At 41.7% G+C, this 24,733-nt stretch overlaps 2 protein-coding genes across 6 annotated transcripts in view; one reads left to right on the top strand and one right to left on the bottom strand.

Annotated features, from left to right (window-relative positions):
• The window catches only part of LOC125742377 (trinucleotide repeat-containing gene 18 protein-like), a 61,394-nt gene extending 57,705 nt beyond the window's left edge, over positions 1-3,689 (top strand). For all 4 annotated transcript variants that reach the window (XM_049014313.1, XM_049014315.1, XM_049014316.1 and 1 more), the window contains one exon: positions 5-3,689. In XM_049014313.1, the coding sequence (XP_048870270.1) occupies positions 5-211 (207 nt within the window). In that variant the 3' untranslated portion in view covers positions 212-3,689. The remainder of the gene's footprint in view (positions 1-4) is intronic.
• A 1,108-nt stretch (positions 3,690-4,797) lies between these two features.
• On the bottom strand, positions 4,798-22,760 carry fbxl18 (F-box and leucine-rich repeat protein 18). 2 transcript variants are annotated; one of them, XM_049014368.1, is made up of 5 exons: positions 22,492-22,760; positions 20,089-20,286; positions 18,345-19,894; positions 15,749-15,967; positions 4,798-6,770 (listed from the first exon to the last, which is right to left on the bottom strand). In XM_049014368.1, the coding sequence occupies exons 1-5, from the start codon at positions 22,540-22,542 to the stop codon at positions 6,614-6,616; spliced, it is 2,175 nt and encodes a 724-aa protein (XP_048870325.1). In that variant the 5' UTR covers positions 22,543-22,760; the 3' UTR covers positions 4,798-6,613. The 2 variants fall into 2 exon arrangements, with proteins under 2 accessions (XP_048870325.1, XP_048870326.1); XM_049014369.1 differs by having other exon boundaries at positions 20,851-22,760.
• Positions 22,761-24,733: the final 1,973 nt, after the last annotated feature.

Consider the following 24,733-nt stretch of genomic DNA (forward strand, 5'->3'; position numbering starts at 1 on the left):
TCAGCGTGCCCTCTACCAGTCCTCCCACATTGATGAAAATGATGTACAGACTGTTTCTCACAAGTGTCTAGTAGTCAGTTTGGAACAATATGAACAGATGATTAAAACGAAGAAGTACCAAGACTGCGATGATCTCTACTACCTGGCTGGTACCTATGAGCCCACTACTGGGATGATCTTCAACACAAATGGTGTTCCGATCATCTGCTGAAGACCCCTCTCTCTCATGCCTCAGAGTGCCCTAATTTCTGATCTTCCACACTGCAGTAAACACGATTCAAACCAGCTGCCTGTTAAAGGTCATAGAAGCAGAAATCGCTGCAGAGGATTGGTGACAGTGAGCAGAAGCACAGTGGGTATGCTCCCTCTCAGATGATGGTGTCAAGTGCTTCAGTGTATCTGACATGCCCTGAGGACACATCTTCCTCTAGGTTAATAACTTATCCCAAGAGACTTGGAACTTAGACGGCTGAAAGAAAATTAATCCAATGGCAGCTCATAATGTAAATATATTGACTTGGATGTCTTTGAGGGCAATACTGATATTCGGGTGCCAAATCTGGAAACTTGTCAAGGAAGATGTCTTTAACCATTTTACGAAGTGAAGAAGACATTGATTAGTAGCCTTCCTGGAAAGCCGTGATCTTCCAGTGAGTGTGAAACTTGGCATCATGGATTGAGTGTCAGAAATGTCTGTGGGGCAAAGTAAGTTTCTCAGCTGGGGTTGTTATGTCTGCAGCAGTATGGCACTGACAGCCAAAGACATCATCGCCACCATTGGCTCCACTACCAGCAGGACTTAAATTACAGATGATACCACTGGAAGGTTTACTTATAATAATCCTCAGGCGTATCTGTATCCCAGTGTCCGGCACAGAAACCAACCATTCAGAGATGACAGTATGCGTTCAACAGGGAAAACTGACCTATCAGGCGAATGCGATGCTACCGTCGTCATCTCTCAACCTGCTGGGAACATAACGTGGTGCTTTAAGAAATAAGGGGTTTCACCCATCACCCATGTTGACAATATGCCTCTCCTTGACTTTCTGCCACTGACCACTTTTCTGTGTCACAACATTAGTCTGACATTTGAAGCCAGGGCAAGACTCTTGAAACAAGCATGAAATACAAAGAGAAATGTTAGGCTTCTTTTAACCTTTGAGAACCATGCAGCTGGGCTGACGTTTTTGAGTCGTGCATGGTTTGTTGCTTATATTCTTTGAGATGTACATTTACAACAATTTCTACACTGGCTTATCCACCTTTATCAGTAAGCAAATGCTGGTCTATTAAGCAACTTACTTAAAAATGGGAGGACACCTACAGCCTTCCAAAATCCTAATAGAGTTTAAGGGATACAGAAATTTTGTGTATACTTCATGCTATAGTTATAAATGGAATGCATTTATTAAATGTATTCTTGTAATTTTTTAAACTGTTTTTAGAATGGAAAAGCTTTATAAAACTGTGAATATGGTCTGGAAAAAAATGGAATATGAAACTGTGGAATATACTATTCTAACTTTCTTCCCAGAGTTTGCATTGACAGCACACAAATTGTACGTGCTAGCTAATTGTTTCACAGAACAACGGGGTACAAGAAAGAATGTTCCGGAATCCTTAAACAGTGTTGGAGTCTGCTTTGAATGACAAGAATGTACAACAAAGAGCACTTATTCATTGCCCATGGCTTTGTCAATGACAATTCATCTGACAATCGGGAGCGGAGGAACACTGAATGTGTGGCGTCTGTTATCTTCTGTGGAAGCTGTTATTAGTAAGATGGGATTCACGCTTTGGGCATCTGCCCTGTCTTCACTGGCAGAGTCTGCTTCAGTCCTACATGACTTGGTTTCCCTATTAGTATTACACGATGCCACCAGTACATTCTATTTGGTGTTTAATGGCACTTTTGAGTAACAGCTCAGGAAGCTGAGTAGCATTCAGAAATACCAAAATCCCTGGTGTTTGAGATTAAAAACACAATGCATGACATTGAATTGGGAACTTCGTCAATTCCATATTTTTTTGTAAAATGTAAAATTCTGTTGCCTTGTGCATGTTCCAGAGCACTTCAAAGTCTATCTTAGATTTTGTAATAAGCAAGGTGAACCAGATATATTGCTATATAAAAGCCTTTCCTGTGAGAGCCCATAACAATGTAAACATATTGCTAAATGTTGCTTTATTGTAAATGTTCCCCTTATTTGTAAGCTGTATTTCAATCCAAAGACCCAAAGGCCTCACTCCCCAGAAACGTGTACTACTCAGTTTCTTTAAATACTGCACTTCAAATGAAGACCAATCATTTTATTTTTCAACTCTTCACAGTAGTGTGTATTTTAGTTCTGCATTTTCCTTTGTGCCTGGTTGTATGGAATTGTTTCAATGGTGGTTTGATTTTAACATTTTCCGAATCGAAGTGCAAGTCTTAGAAGTTGATATAGAGCGGTAAATCCATTTTAAATGCTTGGACCATAGAAACTGCATACCCATTTAGGATTCATAAGGGGATACCTCAGAGATCGAAATGCAGCAATAATTTAAATTGCCATCAAACTAGCCATGAGGTACAGCACTTACGTAATCTCTGGAATCAGTGCTTCAGCATTTTTAAAATTTATTTTTTTTAATTCATGACTTTGCCATGCTATACTACAAATGATGTGTATATTAAATCTAATGCTATATTTATGTGTTTTCTCTTACTCACACACCCCCCCCAAAGGCACTGAACCATGACCTTGCTACTGCATTTTAACATTTCCTGTTTACATGTAAAGCTTTTCTCCCGAGCTTTAGTTCTCCTGGAAGATGTTTGCTGAAAGACAGAGGGCAGCTTTAATTCTAATCACATTAAAACTGAACAGCAACCATCCTGGAAATTAAAGGGACTTTTTAGAAGTTGCAGTATCAGGCACTAACGCCACGGATAGGCAGCCCTAGTAACTCCTTTCCCAAGCTCGTAAATAGTTGCTCTATTTGGGTGCAGCTTCACTGCAGGCTTCTGGGGGGTTTTCATGTGGGTCCAAGCATTTGAAGAGTTCCCCTATTAGCCAGGATATTTTCTTTACACAAACACACATCCAGCCCAATCTAACAATAAAAAAACTCTGGGCCTGGTACATTTCTATAATCTTATAAATTCAAGACAGTATGTGAGAAAAGGGTAGCCTGCATGTTACCACTAAAATGTTTTAATTTTTCATTTTCTACATGAGTATTTTTATTCCATTGCCTTTCAACGTATTTGATAGCTTGTTTATACATGAGTTGGATTTCCTTTTATTAAATGATTATTTTTATTTATTTCTCACCCGTTTTTAGTATCTATTTTACTGTACACCCACACAGAAAAATAGTTTTCAGTATAACGTATTAATGTGCAATACTGCTGACTGGGTCCCCGGAGGTGGTTACTAGTGGAAAGGCATGGAAGGATGTAAGAATGTGTAAAAGGATGTAGACTGGAGGCTGGTCCTTCACTGGTCTTCAATCCATTGTTCTTTCAGTGTCAAAGTGCTGCACATAGGACTGTTACAAAATTGTAAAAAGGCTTATTGTGAAATTCTAAATCAATTTAGGTGTTTTGTAGTCATTTCAGAAGGAATGTTTTTTTTGTTACTTTATACGGACATTTACCCATGTGTATGAGTCAAGAAAATAAAAAAAAACACAGACAAAAAGGCTTTGCTTTATGTACCATACATACATTTCATGCGCAGGTTGTCATGCCTTTAACAAGGTTTCAATGTTTTCAACAACTTATATTTATAATTGACAAATTTATTGAATTGTATTTATTGATAGCTAGATTACTTCAAGGCTATAGTTAAGGTAGACCTACAATGATTATTTTATTTTTCATTTAACAGATCACTTTTTTGATATATAAAGAGATGTACAAATGAGGAATGTTTAGGGATTGAGAGCAGAGAGAGTCAGCATCCAACACCCAAGTAGCATTTAGGTTAAGGGCCCAACAATGATTTGATTACTATGCCTACTATTCAAATGGATCCCTAAGCCATTAAGCTACACAGTATAACTTTTCTGTGAACTTGCTACATGGTTAACATGTAGCACGACACTGATGTGGGGGAGGGGGCAGGAAAAGTGTTTGTACCATTTTGTTTATGGTATACAGATCACAAGGCACCTTACGGTTCCGGATGGAGGACACTGGTAATAGCACACTAACCTTGAAACCTTGATTCAGTGTGCAGTGAGTTTTCCCTTTGAAATTTTCTGGAATTTCACATTGTGCAAAAACATGAATCATCCACCACCCGTCTTAACTAGCTATAAATGCAAATTACAAAATGTCAACGTAAGATTTCCTCATTTTGAACAGAGAAACTCGCAGCTACAGTATAGTAATACTTAGATGTAAGGAAATACAGACACGTTTACTTGAATCACTGACTCAAAGTATTTAATAGCTATGGTAAGCAACTGAGTAAAGCTGTTTTGTGTTTTTATAAATTCATAGTGTACAAAGGACACCTGCTTAAAAATTAGCTGCTTTTTATCTCCACTGATTTTTTTCCCATATTTTTCCAGAGACTAAGAACTACACTATAAGCTTCTCAGTATTCCATTATGTAGCCAATACGGACATCATACGCACATTCTTTAAAGCTCAATGTACATCACCTACTTACCAAACATCATAAAAATATTACCACTAACTTGATTCTAGTCCAAAAGCATATTATCGTACAAGATGATAGACTGATACTTCAAATATATTTTGTAACTCGGCCAAAAAAGAAAATTTATGGAGAACCAGACGGATAGAAACATCTAATCTTTATGTGCCACATTAAAACATTTCTGAAAACATGCCATCACATATTTAAGTGATGCTGGTGTGTGAAGAATTTTGAAGCAAACGGCTTGGTGTACATTAGAAGTACGTGGATAACGGTTTCAAAAATTAAACCACAAACAAATTTATTTTGACTAACAGTGCTACATACGTACAGTGAAATAAAAAATTCCCCACTGGGAAATTTAGTAAAAAAAAATTAAATTAAAATAGTGATTGTCATATTTTCACATATTACACACACATCTCCATTCATCCAATAACTATGCAATGCCATATAACAAAACTCCATACGGTCAGAAAAGAATTCATGAAACAGAGTACGTCTGAAAATCTAGTCATCCGTCCATTCATTCAGCACACTGCAAGAACACAGATGTTCAACAGTCAAAATCAGAAAATCAACAGAAATAATAGCTGTTTGAAGTGCTAAGACCAAGAGGATAGTACATTTTGGAAAAAAATGGATCCGATCACTGAAGCAGTTAATTAAACTCACAGCATGATGGATTCAGCCTCACTGGATTAGGCTCTTTCTCCTTTCCTTTCTCAACTCCCACAAGGAAGATTCTCAAAGAGACAGACACGTTTGCTTCACTTTGACGGCAGACCCATATACTGCACTAAACATAGTCAGAATATGACAGCGTGCTTCCCAAAGGGGACTCAACGCCGAGCCATTCGTGAGCAAGAGTGACGCGCCACAATCCTTATCATGCATCCAGGTACGTTTCTATTGCCCGACACAAGCTGCTGATTTGCTGGCATTTGCTGTGTTACACGAGCTTCAGAAGTTTTACATTGGCACTGACTGAAAACCATGGGTACAGAGCAGTAGGACGAAACACAGAAAACTCATGCCAAGGACCTGAAAAGTGCTTCAATCCACAGGCATTAATGTGCAAGGTAAAAGTAAAATCAAAGAGAGAAAGGGATCTCCAGCTCCATGCGAGGAAATATTCTGAGGGCCTGGTGATTGCCGTGACATTAGCAGAGTCTATGATCATCTATAGCTTATAAAGTCCTCCATGATTGCAAAAGAGCACCAGCTGAGAGAAGACGGAATGGGAGCAAATGGAATCTCAACATATTTTTTTCCCCTCCCTCCCTTCCACCATTAGGTTGCTATTCAGGCATTACAGCTGCTCAATAGAAAAATCGACAATCGGTTACATTTGCTGTGGGGGAGAAATCAAAAGGTGGCAGCTCTGATCAGGAAAGGTCCTTACTTTCCCCTCAGTCACGGCCCTTTCAAGATGACTCTGACGTGCCCGGGCCAGAGGATGAGAAGTAATGAGACTGTAATAGCAGACCTCCGCAGAGACCAGACTGGCAGCACAAATTCACAGTCAGCAGGAGCTCTCTATCTCCTCTGCAAGGAAAAGCACTGGGGGGTACGATCCTAAAACTGGGTCATTTAACTGTGATTGGGCCACACTGTAAACATCACCGTCAAAGAGCTGACAATATCACAGATGGAAATCCAAAGGTGACACAACTACTCAAATAGAGACTTCAAACAGGGAAAGAGAGTAGGGTAGAGTGTGTCTGAAAATGGGGTCAGAGCTTGCAGAACTTAAGACTACACTAAATACACTTTAAATAACTGATTTATACAGAGATTTGCAAGGGTTTGCCCCTTTTCCTGAACAATTCCTATGCAGAATCTCACTTGAGCATTTTGACTTTGAGGTTGGAGCACATCGTCAGCTGGTGGTTAAGTCCCTTGAAATCACTCCTTTGTGCTGACAAATGGAGACGAGGGACAAGCAGCGACAACTACCACCACAGGTACGGCGGATCCTCAGCCACGCGGCTCTTGAACAGCGTGATCTCGTCCAGGTGCAGGAGGGGCATCTCTCTGATGATTAGAGCCAGGTCTTCATGCAGCAAGGGGTAGATGACGACGTTGAGCGCGGGACGCTCCGCCGAAAACCTTCATATCCAGAGAGAGTGAGATGGACAATGAAAGAGATGGTCAGTAGAGGGCATCCCAGAAATAGGGCAAGACTATTCTCTGGAAGTAAAAAAGTAATTAGTTGATCATACTCTTCAATGGTACTCAAGGGCAAAAGCCTCCGTTTCATGGACACCGAGTTATGTTTAGGAATAGCTAACTCTGTGACGTATTTTAATACCCTAAGATGATAATATGAAAATTCACTCCACAGCAAAATGCCACCAACATACAGCACCCATCATTATCCATTTACTTAAATAACGGTATTTTAAAAGGCCACTGGCCGTAAAGCTATTTTCAATTAATATTTTAAAAGCCCAAGGAGAACAGAATGCAAGGAGCAAAGAGATGAAACCATTGTAAATATCAGAAAGCTACTAATACAAAACTTTCAGCTTGACTGAGTGAATGAATTTATTTGCAAATGAAAGCACGGGCATACCTTTCGAGGCGACAGGCCCCTCTAATCACGAGTTCTCAAGAACCCTTCACTTGAAACCAATTCAACACACTTAATAGGTTACCTTTTGAAACACGCTTATGTGGAGGAAGGAGACAAGCCTTTGATGTTGGGCATCCAAAGATATTCTAAAGCTTCTCAGTCTCTTCTATGCACCTGGTCAGGTGGCGTCAGTTAAAATGAGTTCATATTCGAGCTGTAAAGCAACTTCCACTCATTCAAGATGAGTTTTCCCCATCAGCAGTGACCATCCCACACCGTTTAAGCAATGATGACAGATATATGTATCAGGATGTAACATTCAGCGTACATCAAGTAGACATTCCAGCTAACCGTTTTTGCCTGGACGTTATTTATTCATGCGGCAGGCTCTGTTCTCTGTAATGACTTATAACCATTAGGGGGCACAGAGAAGGCGAGGGAAACAAATTCCAACGTATCGCCTCACACATAAAAACGAAGCAAAGCGCGAGGCAAAGACAGCGCATCAGTCAAGAGCCAGCCAGACCTCTAACATGCTCCGAGTAGCCGAGCGGATGCGACATCAGGACCGCCGACATGACAGCAGCCTCGCCCGGTCAATGAAATGTGGCAAAGCTAACTCAGCTCACTCGAGCTGATTAACTAAAACCTCTTTACGTTTTCCATATACTAGTGGTCTCCAGAGATGGATTAATGATCAATTGCCATAAATAAACAAACAAATGGACCGTTACGCCTCACCCCCCACCATTCATTACGTGACAATGTCGCACTAGCCTTTACTTTAATAAAAATAACACGTGCTCTTTAAAGTCCTTTCAAGAATGTGAAAATAAGACCCAGCACACACCAGGGTGGTGTGCTATCTGATGATGGCAGTGGCAACAGAGAAGAGTGGAGCATCTGTATAACCCAGAAGTTTCTGCTGAAATCACTCATCTAATTTATGAACGATGTAATTCAGCTCCCTCCAATAAACAGCAGAGCACTTTGACTGCCATAAAAATACCCCCAACTGCTGAGACGTCTAACCCTCAATTTCTTTTCAAAAATAGCTGAGCCATGTTTAATAGGGTGAATAAAGCAAAGTGGCAATCAGACATAATCGGGTACTAATAGAGATGGCTTCGGTTCTGGGAAATTAGAGCCTGAACCTTCGGGTGAAGGAAAAACTGTAGGGCATCATTCAACATTAAGGCGAGGTCCAGACATCCCCACGCACCACTCCTCAGGTAGCCTGGAAAAGTGAGCACGGGTGGTAGCCAGCTATGTTCTGCTCTGCTACACCCATCTCTTCCCCCCAAGCCTCTGAGAATCCCTAGACTCTAGACTGACTGCATGTGACACTCAGGACAGGGACGGGGGGTGTGATCTTTCGTTTGGTAGTTTTCCTTTTGTCCTATTCCCCTGGCTCTCCGGTATCAAACCGCAGAGTCAAAAATTTGCTGAGCAGAGGACGAGATCACGGCACAGAGTAATCGACCGTGTCTGAAAAGGACCCGCAGTCTTACGCCCATGTGGCTTTCAGGACCCACCCACCGCTTTTCATTCTTCCACTGTTGTGATTATTTTAAATCTTTACACAACACTGCAGCTAACGAATAAATGTGTTTTGTAAGTAAAATAATAATTATTATTATTATTAATAGAGTTCAATGTGAAGTCGTAGCAATGGTCTGCTGATACAACTAAGTCACGTTTACGGCCGCCCAGACATAACAGCGTACAGATGTTCCTCCAGTGTTCGCTGCCCTTTAGCCTCCCACTCTGGTCCCTCACGCCCCACCACCTCCAAGACCTCCAAGCGTCTGTAAAAGTAAAGCTACGTGGAGGAACCGCGTAAATATTTGACCGCTGAGACAGGGGGTGGTTTATTTCTTTGGAACTGGGGTGTGGAGCACGGCTCCCATGGCGAGCAGCACGCACGCAGAGCAGCGGCGATTCAGCCCGTTTGTGTGCGCGGTCCCACTCCGGACCAGAATGTCGTCCCTCGCTAGGTCAACACAATACATCACGGCAGCAGAAACAGCTGGGTCATTAGGCTGCACCGGGAGAATTTGTCAGTGTAGGTCATGGTTAATTTCAGTCTCCTAACCTCAGGCAATTTTAAACTCAAGCCAGGTTTGGAAAATCATCAACAATATAAGCAAGTATATTTTTTACAGCTTTATGAATGGAAAGAGGAAAAAAATATGCAAATAAGTAAATGTCAAATTGATTCCTTACTGTTTAAAGTACAGTTTACAAATAGGTAAAATAATATATTTTATAAAAGTGGGAAACAATCATAAAATAGTACTCAAACGTTGTTTAAAGAACAAAAAAATATGGCCATTTATGTACTGTTTCAGCTCCCAGTTTTGTGTCTAAGTGGGACAATCACAGATTACCAGCCAGTATGTGAAACAGGAAAAATATTACAGTTCAGAACGTGCTCACCCTATCCCTGAAGTAAACACAGAGCAGACTACTGTTTATTGAGACGTGCATATTTCATTCTTTCTCAAACATTAGAATGCAAATCACACAATATTAAGTTACAGGCCTTCCTCCTTATCTTTTGAAAGACAGACTAACAATAAAAAAAAAACTCCATCGCTTTGTCAACATAATTCTCAAACCTAATTAAAAGGGGATAAAATTTCTCTGACTACTGACAAAAAAAAAACCACACAGCCGCTGACGAACAATGCAACCTATCAAAAGGTAATGCAACCCAATCTACTCATTTTCCATAACCACTTATGCAGTGCATGCTGACAGCGAGCCTGGAGCCTACCGCACTAAGCATAAGGCAGGGGACACGTACACAGCAGCACATTAAGAATGATTTACATATCGGCTCAGCTACAAGACTGTAAGGGTGACAATACACGGCGCAACTTTCTGAGCAACGTTGCTGACCAGTGTTGCTCAGGCACTTTCCTGTTAATATTACGTAACTAATTTCCGATTGAAAAACTTTGATTGGCAGTGGGCAACTTTTCGTGATCATCCAGATCGAAAATGACTGTCCATTGTCTCATCTTGCTGGCAGTTGCTCGGAAACATTGTTCAAAAAAGTTGCCACCTTAACAGGAAGCCGGAGAACCAAGAGTAAACCCACAGAAACATGGTTAGTAAATGCAAACTCCATATACAGAGTGCAAGGGCAGGGATCAAACATTCAACACTCCTGCAGGTGTGGGATCAGCACTATTCAATGAGACACTATGCCAACCTAGCACAAGTACTAAACACTGACTAAAATTTCACAGCGTGCTCTCAAAATCAGACAAAAGAATCAAAGCATATCGACAACAACCAGCAGATCTAAGGGCGTGTTGCAGGCTGCAGACAGGTTGTGTCACATTCCCGTGTTCCTGTACCCACAGAGCCCATGATGGAAGCTCAGCTCCTTGCAAAGCAATTACTGCAATTAAAATGCCCATGTTAGATAAAATAAATTCATGTCTTGCTTTTGGATATGTTGTAATCAAGCCTCTACTAATCTGGAAGACGGCAAACCTGGATTCTCACGGTCTGTCTAGCTCCAGGAATCTCTCCAAACTTCTTCATTTTAATCAAAAATTTTTATGTTGCCCTGCAGTTATCAAACCTTCCTATAGTCCAATAATCTGTGTGCATGAACATCTGGGCTTAGATAACATCTCTGCACTGAAACAAAACTTGTCAAAGTCTTTGATGATACGCTATTCTTATCTGAAGACAGTAGCAAATCTTTTCCAGTGCTTGTTGTACTGCACCATTTTTGAGGCCATAGATCACGTCTCCGGTTATCGAGGAGCTTATTTGAAGCAAAGGACCCATATCAGATTGGAATATTAATGCTAAATTGCCTTTGTGAAACCCTGCATGTGAAAAAGCAGTATATTAAAATCAGCTCTGACTGACCAATGGATTGACCACAAAAACAGGTGTGCACTGGGGGCGCTACTGAAAGATGCAACAGAAAACCAACACCTTTTATATATATATATATAAAAAAAAAAAACAGCTGCCTACATTTCCACAACAATTCAGTGAACCATGCTGGTGGGCGCTATAGCTTACTGCAGTAGCTACAATGAATTATGTCTATCCACCTTTTTAAATATGGCTGAGGTAACCTTCAATGGGCTCTAAGCAAACACCCACAGTGAAGCTCTGTAGCACTCTCAAGGCACCAAGGTTAAACACCAAAGACTAAAAACAAGACTGCTTACTTGACAAAACAAAGAGTGACTATAACAAAGTACCGTGGTATTAATGAACGCCAGCCTAGATCTCAGAGGACATTATCCGAAGCTGTGATTAAGTGTGCCGTGCTTTCGACTATGAGGAAAAACTCCTTATAATCAAGTTGTTACAGAGATAAAGGGAAGACTGTCAGAGTGCTGTTAGAGAGCAGTGTTCCCAGAGGAGTGAGAATGCTCTGAAGACCAGCACACCAATGCTTTCGCAGGGGGAGCCGCATCTGCTTATCTGTCCAGCCTGATCTGCTCGTGCTTCAATCAGGGCAATAGGACTCCATCCAAAGAGTCCGAACACTACTGAACCGAATGAATAACTGAGCCATTATAAGAAGGGGACTTTCTTTTAAAAGCATGATATCTATTTGGTGATTCCCTAAAAACCCCAGGAGAGGCGTCATATAATCAACGGTGAGACAAAGGTCACATTTCATCATTAAATCTAGCACCCACCTCCCCCCCAAGATTCTACAATTACATCAAAATAGCTAAATTAGCCCTCAATCGTACCAAAACATAATTCACACAAAGTGTAGGGCTTTCTCATTGGTACCAATGACCTAAAATATGTTACGTTATTTGCCAATCATAGAGAACCACAATACTTGTTACTAAGGAACCGTGGAATTAATACATGCCCAAGAAATATACTCAAGCACATAAAAAGGACACGACTACAAAAACACTGGTGCACAGCTGTAGTCAGCTTATAGTCCTGACCTCATCCCAGAAGAACATTAGAGAATCAGGGCAAGGCAAAACAGCCCCCTTCAGCATTTGTCAAGTTTACAAATGCTTTAAGAGAGCAGTATACCTGCAACTTCCCACCAGACATTAACAGGAAGCTTTCCACGACACACTGAACCAGTCACTAAGTCCAACATACTGTTAATTAACCGCCTACTAAAGACATCCCATGACTTAGTAATGTTAGGATCATATTCAGTATCACATTATAAGTAGTCCGACACCCATTTTTCCACTGGAAGAGGGGTAAAAAACGACATCACGACCCAGAGGTGAAGTGAAGTTAGAAAGCTTTTAAAAACAGCCATATCTTAAATGGTTCACAGTACAGACCAGTCACAAGAGTTTCTCAGTCAGTCGGTCCACAGTTGTGTGGCTAGTACTCCGTCATGGTTACCTCAAGTGCATGATACACAAGTCAATGCAGTTTTGTGCTCAATAAAACAATAGGAACTTTGTGCAAATCAATAAACATTCCCTTTTTAAAACCAGTAATGAAGCCACACTTCAAAGATCATGTCTATGATTAGGCAGAGACCACAGAGCCAGGAATCCCCTAACACCAGACATAGCGTACAGCCCCACGCAGACTTGCAAATAATCCCGAAAGACCTAAAAATGGCATAACACCACAAGGTCAATGTGAGAGTCTAGTCATAGGCAGCGGGGAGGGAGAAAGAGAGGGGGAGGGAGAGAGAGAGACAGAGAGAGAGAGGGGGGACACGTTCGGCTCTCCATGTCAAATTGCTGGGAGACCATGCAAAATTGTTCAGAGACCTCCAGAACTCATTTCACCAAGGCCAAGAAGAATTCCTTTGACACAACAATACTTAATGTCATAGCACTCTGGACTCGATGTGTAAAACCCATCTGTCTTTTCAACTTAAAAAGCCACGCTATCCGCTAAGGCTCATCTTTTCCCTTACTTTTGTCACATAGGGTAGCAAGCAAGAAATTGCCACAATAAGATAGGAGGGAGGGGGTACTAAAGGGACACTAGAAAGACCCAAACACCAGTGCTTTCATAAACCAATCTGACTGTGAAAGCTTAGAGCAAACAGCACACCATTACAGTCAATAAAAACCACACAGTACTCTACGCTAAACACTCTAATTTTAGAGTAACCCTAAAGTTAGCTCACCTCTGTGTGCCATTGCATTTTAAATAATTTGCCCTGCATTCTTCTCAAATAACCTAGTATTCTCATTTCTGGGAGAGGCTACGCATTCGTCCTAAGATTACTTTTTTGGAAAGAGGGCTTCTCATTTGGGAAGGAGATTTATTTTCAGTTTTCCATTAAATACAGCTTCCTACGGTTTTTCTTTCAAAACAGAAAAACAGCTTCTTTAAGTAAAGTCGTATGAATAGGCACCACAGGGAGAAGGCAAGCATTATCCCCCAAAAACAAAAGGCTTTTTTAAAGTAGAGCAACCAGTATCAGGAATTCAACACAGGCATCACATGCAATGACAGCTTACTTCCATTTAGCTTGACAGTACCCACAGATGCAGTGTGAGTTTTGTACAGAGCCCCACGTGAACTCACCCATATGGCTTCCAACTCTTTGGACTGTTTACAGAGACACATTTTCATGTTTTCCTCTACTTATACATTTTTATAAAAACATACAGGGTCGTCCTACCACAATAAAGCAAACACCTGCGCCATCTGCTGGCACTCACAACAAACTGCAGGAGCACATAAAAATCGGTCCCATTTCTTGCAACGGTATCCCCATGACATCATTATTCCCCGCTCATTAAGGCTCATAAAGAGCGACAGCGTAATTACTGCAGAAAATGCTTTGGCGTGTCAGAACGTGCAGTCAGAAAGTCAGGCGGAAACAAGAGCAGCAAATTGGGACAGGGGGCATCTCTCTTTCAAAATGGATCACGCAGAAAATGAAAAGCATCTCCCAAAAAATATCACACTATCAAGGGCAAGATATGGGCAAGACTGAAATATCACAGTTGACGCACAAAAAAAAAGAAAAAAGAAAACAAGTCAAACTGCTCCTCCCCCTCAATCTTTCAAAACAGGCAGCTTGTAAAGCGTAGGACTTTCATGCACACTGGAAAATGGCCACTTTGATGGAAGCTGGAGGGCCTCATGTGAACACATGGCTTCTAGGGCCTCCTTGCCTGGAGAAAAGCTTGGAAGCCAGCCTGACGAGCTGAAGCCTTTGTCACCAGAGCCCAGGGGGGAGGCTGCGGTGTAGCTCGCGACTGGGCGCACAGTCTCAGCGCACGTTTGCAGGACTGGCCACACCCCTGTCTCTGCTGGACACACGCCACACAAACCCAGAAACTGCATGCATCTAAAACAACTCATATGGAGCAGTATCAGTGTGGCAGCGTATCAGAGAACTGAAATCAAAAGCAGATCGAACAAGCATGTTATTAAAAAGAGTGAGAAAGCATCTACAATCCATGTGCATGAGCTCCTTGCGTGTGCTTAAATGTTATAATAAAAAAAGGCCTTCAGAAACAGATACTGTTATGTTGTGCTAATGCTCAAGATACAAATCAGCTTCAGCCATAGTAAAGCACAACACAACAAAGTCTTTTACATCAGAGTGATCTATGGCAGCGATGCAATCCCCAACAGCCTGATCGATATCTTGCTCTAACCATAAAAGGTGCCTTTGGGCACTCCTCAGAGTCAACACAGCGTTTCATTTTAAAATATAATGATGGACATTCCTGTACTGAAAGCTGGTCATTTGGAACTCAGTCTTAAAGCTGCTTTTGCTACGGTTTCAAATCATATAATAAACCAGGCAAAGCAAAGTGCAAACAGTGTTTTAATGAGTAGTATCCCCCAAGGCAGTATACCAATGGCTGAGCACAAGGAATTGGGAATTGGCTGAAAGTCTTCTGGTTTCCTTTAGTGTTCATGTGAATCATGCACACCATTCCAACGCTCCTGCAAAGGCTCACAATAAAACAACCGACAGTAAGCCGTGCAACATTAAAATACAACGGCAGATGCTTCTCATCGAGCTTCTGAAAGCATGACTATTAAAAGAACCTTTGGGGTTTTAACAGTCATAAATTTTCCGTCACATGGAAATGGCTGACAGTTTATTTGGGGAAATTCAGCACATAGAATTGAAGGGGAATTTGTGAATACATAACACAAACTGGTCATAGCCAACAGGTCAGACACATCAATATGGGAAACTGTTCTGCCCACATTACACAGGAGGGCCCACAGAGCAGTTGTAGGGAGTCCAGAGAGGTTTCTGTAAGTTAGTATTAACAGCTGGTTTACCGATTGCAAAAAAATATTAAGAAAAAGAAATATTAAAGCGCCCCCCCCCCGGTGGACCTTAATTCTTACTTATACGATGAGGAATGAGTGCTAGAGGTTTCCAAGCTGTGGTCTATTTTCATTTGGAAGGCCTGGTTTACGAAATGCTGAAAATTGCTGCTTTTAGAGATGACAAATCAGCCACAATTACAGTAGAGCCCCAAAGCCCCCACACTCACTACACCACATTCCCCCGACTCATGCGGCCTTTGGCGCCCACCTGTCCTGAAGGGTTTTTTGAAGATTCCGACAGGCCACCAGGGTCCCACCCATGAACATGTGACACACGACAACGTCGGGGCAGCTCTCCATGAAGGACACGACGGCGTCTGCCTGGAAGGTGCCGTTGCGTGAGATGATGCAGAGCCGACGCAGGGCGCGACACTGGCTCAGCGCCTGGAAGAAGCGGGCGTTGGCATTGATGTAGGGCTGCTCGAGTCTGGGGGGGAACAAGCAGGGTGGGAGCGGCCGGTTATGCAGAGCAGCTCAGCTCTGTTTACGTCTGCTATGAAGGCATTCGTCCAAACCACAACAAATTGACAATAGCAGACAAAACAAATTGACATGAGAGACAAAACAAAAGCTATGTTTCAGATTATTAGATCACATAGCTACATTATTTTGGTCATTGTCTCTTCTCCTGCATCAGAACCTGGAATAAGAAATCTGAAACACGCACAAAATGACCCTAACCATAAACAGAGATTTATTCGAGGTATGAATAAAATTTATGAGAAAACATTAGCAAATCTCAATTGCAGAAGAATCAGCTACATTTTTTTGCTAGTGAACTGCCAATTTGGCAATAGGCTTTTTGCATAGACACCCTGCTTGTTTCAATGAATATTGGCTGAACAAGCTGGGATGACGTGTGGCTCAAAGCAGTTAACAGTCCACTTTCTTCAATGCTCTAAAAAGGGAACTGGACAACATACAACAAAAGGCTCGTTGATGATGGAAGGATCATCAATAACGTGGGTAATAATTATTTATTATTCATAAATAAAGCCAGTATGAAGCTAATTCGTACAGCAGCACACCACCATCCAGCAATAGACCCCATTTTTGTTTGATAACTTTGTGAATCTGCTGGCACTATAAATCAACTTTCTTTTTATGCTCATTCAGTACATTTGTAATGGAAGACATTCAGTCAGGCAGTTAAAGGTGGAGTGCATGGCATCATATTGCAGTTAAAGAGCAGAATAGTACAGACAGCATACACCCCTCTTAAAAACCTATATCCTAATTTCAGTCAATGAAAAAAGAAATCAACTATAAAATACAAAAAGTAGAAATGCAAAAATTATAAAAACCTGCACAAGCATTTATCCAATGCAAGGTCAATTCAAATCAAAATCAGAGCAGCATATTTGAGTGTCACCCAGATAAAATGTTCAGGATCTATGCAACCAACTAAGGCTGTGGCGATCTGGAAGCGATTTCAGGAAACACACCCAAGTGTCTACGCACGCATGCAGTACCAGATGGGCTACATGCTGGAGAGATACCAGTCCGTTGCAGGGTATTTACATGGTGACACAATAGCAATTTGGTGTCAATAGTTTAATTAAACAACACAAGTTTAAATAAAAATGGCAAAATTTAAATGCCCAGGTTAATGGATACACTCAATCTAGAGCTGGGCGGTATGACCAAAAATTTATATCATGGTATTTTTCAAAGTAATATCGGTTTCACGGTATACATGGTATTTTTAAAAAAGTATGATTGTGCATTTAACACATTTTATAGGACACATTTTTGTTTTACGTTTTTGCACTGTTCCCACATTAACTATATTATTTTATTATTAGCCATGGTCCCTATCCGCTACCTTAATGGTAACATACGACTAACGTGTTTGTTGGCTAACTGCTTATAGATAAACGGCTAATGTTAAGGTGTACGCTGCCAAGTTAACATTTTTGATCTGTTTAACAGTTCAGTGTTGCTGGAACGCGAACTTGACCTTGTGAAAATGTTGGTCTTTAAGATGCTTCGCCAGGTTTGACGTGCTACTTAACTCCGTCACCATGACTTTGTAGCACTGTTTGCATAGAGGCTTATTGACATCCTTAGCCTTTCCAAGCTCGTCTGCAAAATACTTCCAAGTGGCACTTTTGCTTTTTTTTTTTTTTTACTAAAGCAGCTTGCGATTAGAATCTGAGAATCAATTTTTGACAACCTCAATGTGTCATTATTTTCAACTCCAGCGTCAGCTATATCTTCCATTTCTGATCTTTCCCGGTACATTTTTAGCGGTGCAGCAGTGAAAAAGGTCCCCCCTTAAACAGTTTCCAGCTGTGCCACTTTACAAACGTTGCGTAATCTATTTAAATCGGTATAAGAAAAATTCATACAACAATGATAAAAAACGGTTTTCGGTATAAACCGGTATACCGCCTAACACTAACTAAATCATACACACAATAAAGACTGCAAAAACACAACTGCAGCCAAGTCATACTTCTATTAAATCTATATCTTTCATTTCACAGACTACTATAATAATAATATAATACTATAATTACATTTCATATTATACACATATAAAGGCAAATATGGCTCACAGCCCCTTACCTTTACCATCTGGCTTCCCAAACACATTGTCAAAACATAAACAAATAAATCTACTGGCGTTTCATTTGCCAGTTCAAAAGTATAACACAGAACCTATCACCCCCCCTTGTGGGCATTCCAATGAATTACATGTGTCAAGAACTCAACAGGACGTTTTGATAGTTTTTTGTGAAACTGTGTTTGTTTATACTATTTGTACTACAAAGTGAATATTTTGACACTTTGCAACTCACCTTAAGTCTCTCAGCTGTTTGCAGTAAGGTAGTGCTTCAATGAGGGATGGCATGTAGGTCATGTTCTTCAGGACTCCCAGGTTGGCTAGGGAGAGCGCTTGCAGGTCCCGACATTTCATGGCCACCTCCAGCAGGCCAGTTCCCTTGATCATGCCTGGAAGCTGCGCCAAGGTCAGCCTGCGCAGGAAGAGCAGCCTACCCACCACCGCCACCTCCGAGTCTCCGATCTGTCCCGCCAGACTGCAAGCCGCCTGCTCTTTGCGGATGGCCGGCTCATTGCGGGGCATGGCAGAAGAAAAGTTCGACCCTATGAGCTCCAGCTCTTCAAGGAAGGGGCTTCCCTCCAGCAGGGCCCGGAAGGCGGAGCTGGATTCACTGGCCCTAGGCTCCGAGTTGACCCTATAGGTCTGCAGGCCAACACGGGCAGTCTTCTTGAGACCCAGCATGAGGGAGCTGGAGAGTGGAGCCACATTGTCTTGCACCACCTGCTCAGAGGTCTTCGCACCATCCGAGACTGCGCACACAGGCAGCGCCAGGGAGCGCAGACTCCTCAGCCTGGCCAGGATGGTGCAGAGGTGCTCCTCTGAGCCAGGTGTGCCGTGGTAGTGCGCCGCAGACAGGTTGAGGTGTTTGATGTTGGGACAAGCGCTCACCAGCGACTCCATGGCACAGCTGTCTATCTGTTCATCAGCCTTCCACGTACAGTCTAAGAAGAGCCCCTGGATGCAGCCACTGAGGTTTAGGCTGACCAGCTGCTGGAGATCCTGGACGTTGCTGAGGATGCTGTGGATAAGGTGGCTCCCGAACACGGAACAGCGGCTGAAGTTCAGGTGAGAGGGCACGCTGTGCTTAAGGATGCACTTGAGGGAGGAGTGCTCCACCCAGGTCTTCGGCAGTTGCAGGGCTTCCAGAGCGCCGTTCCTGGCCATGCCTTCTAGAAGGCTCCGGGCAGCGGGCCAATGGCCCGGGTTATTCCCAGGAACAGAGATGATAAAAACCCGCAGGTGCTCAGGGACACGGACACTGAAGACAGCCAGGTACAGGTTCATGAGGGTCTGGTTGACCTCACCAGGAGCCAGCCGAGCATAGAACACCTGTAGGTTCTGGTAGTGTGGTATGCTGCTCTGCCCCACCATCAGCTGACAGCAAACAGTGGAGCCCTCTCGAGTGACATCGTGGATTTCAAAGTATAACAGAAGTCTCTCCAGGTTAGTACAGCAGGGGACCACACCATAGGAGGGTGTGTACAGGGTCTGCTTGAGCTCATTGACCCGGCTCAGGGTGGCCTTGCTCTCACTGCTTAGCTGATTCAGGTCAAAACCATTGTCTATATCAATGGCCAAGGATCGCAGGCCCCGGAGCATAGACAGGATCTTTGAGAGTCTCAGCGAGGTGAGTCGACAACCTGACAGATCCAGCTTGACCAGACTTTTGCACTTGGTTAACTGGTCAATGGTCGCCCCAGACAGCCAGTAGCAGCCACTCATACTTAAGGTCTGGATGTCACCAGCCAGCTCTTTCACTACTTGCTTAACAGCATCATCGCTGGCCTAATGAAAACACACAGATAAGAATATTAGCATGCAATGGAAACAATGGCGCCTTTTCATACAAAGTTGCATGAGCTGATTGAAAACCATTTAGATCTTTTTCCTCTGTTCACAATAAATAGTACAATTAGTAACATACTGGACAGAAAAACAAGCGGAAATGAAAATAATTACAAATATTTTCTTTTCCTTACCAGATATTCTTTGGAAAGTCGAACATGGTTAGTGAGACTCTTGTCAAGACTCAGTGTCTTCATCTTTTTACAGACTCTGCCCACGCTGAGTACCAGATCATGACTGGGCACATGCGTGAGAATGTTCAACAAGATCTCATCGGAAAAACCTGAAATGCTGAGGCCACTCTCTTCAACACAGTCCAGACTAAATCTCACCTAAACAGGACATACAAATACAATATCACAAACTTAAGATCTTAATGGTAAATAAAATCGTTACCACATATTTATTTTATTTATCCTCAATGTATTATACTATACATCTGCATTTATTTTACATTTATTTGGCAGACAACTGTGTCCAAAGCAACATGCAACTGAGGCAAATAACACTGGGCAACAAATTTTAACTTTTTTCTGCTTCCGAAATAAAAAGTAGTGTTCCTAAAGGAATTTTTGCTGCTGAATTCAAATCTGACTTCAGCTTCTTTCTAGCACATACAGTTTTTGAGAAAAATGGAAATTATATAAATAGTAATGCATTTTCCCCGGCTTACACGTGTTTACCAGCAATAACGTATTTAATCGCGTTTATGTTTCTCATATGCTATTAAATTCAACATAATTTAAAAACAATTATCACGTTGCAGTATTAAACAGTAGTCAGCAGAAATATTCATAGCTGGTGACATCAAACACCATTCCAACAGTCTCGAACCCAAAAATTTGGCTTTTGCTTTTGAGAGACTCAAATCTCTGACCACATTGTTTAATTCTTACTGTGTTATGAGATGTGGATCACCGGATGAGCACGGTTCAAAATCTGGATCAATGTCCCTGCCAGTTCCCTGCATTGCAGATTCTTCATCTGGCAGGGTCTCAGACAGACAGCACATGTCGCACAACAAATGTGAGGCGCCCATTACTTGTCTTGATCACTGATTTTACAGCTGTACAGGTGATATCCTTTCTTCACAAGAGCAGTTATTGAGCATGTGTGAGGTGCAAGCGCATATTCGCAACAAATGTAGCAGAATTTATTGTGGCTGTTAAGACACAGACGAGACTTATGGACCGAAACCAATTGTCCTACAAATGTCTATAGCATCTACCTTACTTGTTACATTGCTACTGAGGTAATGCTATATTCTGAAACAATACATACACACTATCAGTTCTATATTAACCCAATGAGCAGCATCTGTGTATGCAAGCCACTTTTATAGCCTGCTTAGGCAGTGTCAAGCTGGCTCCGGCCTGTCCAGGCATGCCCAGGCTAAAAACTTCCACAGAACAGTTTCCAACCTGTCCTGAATCTCAGACTGTACAAAACACTGTTGATAGGTCTCTTAAAGAAATTAATAATTTTGGACACATATATGAGGAAAAACACATGATAAAACTGAAGATTTCGATAAGATGGTACGTGCTGGGCAGATTTGGATGTGATTTTCGTTATCAGCAGCCAAAAATCTATAAGGAACAGCAACAGTGTTCAAGAAGCAAAACCTTTCTTGTGCAGTGTAATACAACACAAGCATATGGCTGTAAAGGCAACTTGGATTTAAGTGCTGCTAAGGTAAATGTCCAGTGGTCAGAAACTAGTGGATAGCTAAGTGTTTGCATATGCATAGAGTGCACAGATGTGTTGATATGCAAGAATTTTCTTAGCTGAGACTGTCAATGAGTTACTTTTGTGATACCTATAGAATAACCCTAATAAATAAACGTAAAAAATAAACATACTACATTGTAATTTTCTGACTCAACAAGATGAAAATCTATTTTCGGCGATTCAACAACAGCTTAAAAGTATAACATTATTTTCATTTTATAATCTTGACCAAACTTCACTACTTCATCAATAACTGAACAAAACATTCTGGCGTAGAAATATTTTTATTGCTACAGTATATTCAATATTCATTACAGAAGGAACAATACCTACTTCAAAAGTTACACAATAGAATAAACCAATAAAAACAACATCACTGCTACAGTCCGTAACCCAAATACAGTATTCCATCGGGGATAAAAAAATAAAATAAAAAAACCCTTCAACAGCCATTCTGAGAAATATAACGTTATATAAATACCTTGTTTAGGCTTGATGATGGATTTATCTAAATTAATGTTACAAAACTACCTAAATTAATACTGCTTACGGTTTCAGGAGGTAACAAGAAAACGAGATTAGCTTAAGTTACTCATATGAGGATAGATGATACACCTTACAAAGGAAAAAAATCTGTTTCCAAATAACATTTCACCCATTTGTATTTTTATTTTTAAAAATCTATTCATATATTTTTCGCAACTGCAGTTTAGCTGCGACTGTAACTTTCCCAAAAGAAAGAACTTCGCTATCAATAGCTAGTGAGGTAATCGTGACACCTTTGGATGCTGTGTGATTTAACTTACCTCTGTATTTTGATTATCCATGTTCGGTGTCCTCTTTCGACAAGAATACATATCTACTCAAATATAAGTCCTTATAATTAGGAACTGTTCCGTTTTATTTAGATATTTCCCCACTGCGCCCATTTCAAGGAGTAGTTGTAACACACCGGACCGGATCGTGGACACACTTCCGAAACACAAACTGCACTTCCGGTGTCCGTCAAGTCACGTGATGCCCCCCTCGCGCGTTTATTCGTCAAATCAAGTAACTGGAGTACATTTCGTACCGCTACGTAGGCTCATTTCATATGTGGAAAAAGAGCGAATCTAGCCGATATCAATGAGGGTAATAGATGGCTAAATAAAAAGAATTAACCGTAGCAGGTGTCTGGAGTTAACAGGCATTTTTGTGTGGACACGTTGCTTGAATTTTGAAAAAATTGTAGTAGAATACTGCTGGGCGGAACTAGCATTCGTTTGGCATTAGAAAATGACAGCATTTGCTAGAATTTATCAAATAAAGGGAAACTGCGACACCTCTGTCGAACACCAGTTTTTTAATGAATTGAACAAGTAACTATCAGAAAAAAATTATATGGATTACACCGATGCTAAAATATTTTGCTTTATTCTGATTTACAAATATCTTAATAGTCACCCTCCCCTCCCCTGACCTTTTTTGTAGGTAGGGTAAAATTCCAGTGGCATTCCCTTACTGTAACTGAACACTGTGCCTTTATTGCACTTGTCATTTACATGAGGTTATTCAAGCTGAATTATAATAGCTGACAAAGATAACTGCCGTACAATATTCCCTTTCCATGTTCTGTGATGTCCAGGGACAGTTTTTCTGTAATCATATGGAATCTTCATCTTTCGGGACATGGATGAGGAGAGCACAAAAAGGGGGACATGCTGTGGAAAATCAAGCCCTTGTTTGAGGACATCATTCTAGCCTGCACCTCACATTTGGAATGTGGAATATGAGTTTGTGATGCCAGATTCTGAGATTGGGTACATGTGGAACTTTTGTGTATATGAGGGCCGGAATACTATGACATAATGAAATTGACAGAGATATGACTGTCATGGCAATGATGGTCTACCCCATGTTTGGCAGGGGGTAGGTACAAACTACACACGGATCATTGTTATACAAGTTCCACACTTTTTGAAGATCCATACAGTGCATGCCATCTTGCACGTGGGACAATTCCACACACTCAAAAGGGCTTCCCAAAAGCAGTCTGGTGTCCTGCCAAGAAATGCTCAGAGGGGCTCAATGCACTGAATGGGAATCTCCTCTTTGTCAAATTAATGGACACCAGAGAGGTGGTGATGTGCTCCACCATGGACAAAGCTTACGGTGGTGACATGGTGAAGAGGAGGGTGAAAGGGGAAGGTGTACAGCAATCAAGAATGATAACAAAAATATGGGAGTCATGGACATCTCACATGCCCTCAATCAAATTTTTTTTTTCCATTTCTTGGACATTTCCATTGTAAATAGTTATATAACGTACAAGGAACTGGCTGAAACACAAGGGCTCCATGTCATCCCATAGAAAGAGTTCTGAGAAAATCATACATCTTATATTAGAGTTGGCAAAGTTGAATGCCCCGCCATGTCCTTCAGAGCTCCACAGAAGTAGTGACACTTGCTATCCATACTATTATGCTGGAAGTAGCTCATCAGACCGAAGAAACTGCAAATTCTGTAGAAAGGTATGAAATAAAGACCCCAGTGTTTTGCACTGTCAGGTATCGTTGTGTCTGCTGCTAATGTGGCAGTATGACTATTTTAAGTACCTGTGCCTTTAAATGGGCGGGCCGATTTGTATTGTAATTCGTGGTAGCGCCCTATAAAAATGGCAGTGGTTGGCTGGGGGTCGAACGCTGGCAAGGTTCTTCCGGTTACCTGACTTCGTGGTAAAGATCTGCATACGACGGATTTATTGGAGGCGGCTGTTTGGTAGGTGGCAGCGGGTACGTTTTATTCCATTCTGTTTCGGCTCACTTGTACTCAACCGGTGGGTGCACGTTGCTGCGGGTAAATGGTGGGGCTGGCGACTTGTAATGGGCTTGTGTAAAATCGCCCGTAAGTTCGCTCTAGGTTCGTGATTGTGGGTTTTAATTAACTTGTTTTGCCTGGCGCCATCCTTTGCAGGCAACGTGGAGGGAGTTTATCCGGCTGGTTGGAGATCACTACGCCATTAAGCATTGCTGCTCTGCCTGCTTTTACAGCTGCGGTCTGGATTGCCTG

Source organism: Brienomyrus brachyistius, chromosome 5 (genome assembly GCF_023856365.1).
Source record: "Brienomyrus brachyistius isolate T26 chromosome 5, BBRACH_0.4, whole genome shotgun sequence".
NCBI classification, from domain to species: domain Eukaryota; kingdom Metazoa; phylum Chordata; class Actinopteri; order Osteoglossiformes; family Mormyridae; genus Brienomyrus; species Brienomyrus brachyistius.

Coding starts and splice junctions, on each gene's coding strand:
- fbxl18 (XM_049014368.1), bottom strand. CDS start 22,542: ATGTATTCTTGTCGAAAGAGGACACCGAACATGGATAATCAAAATACA. Junction 20,287..22,491: donor TGGATAATCAAAATACAGAG/GTAAGTTAAATC, acceptor TGTCCTGTTTAG/GTGAGATTTAGTCTGGACTG. Junction 6,771..15,748: donor CAAAAAACCCTTCAGGACAG/GTGGGCGCCAAA, acceptor CTGGATATGAAG/GTTTTCGGCGGAGCGTCCCG.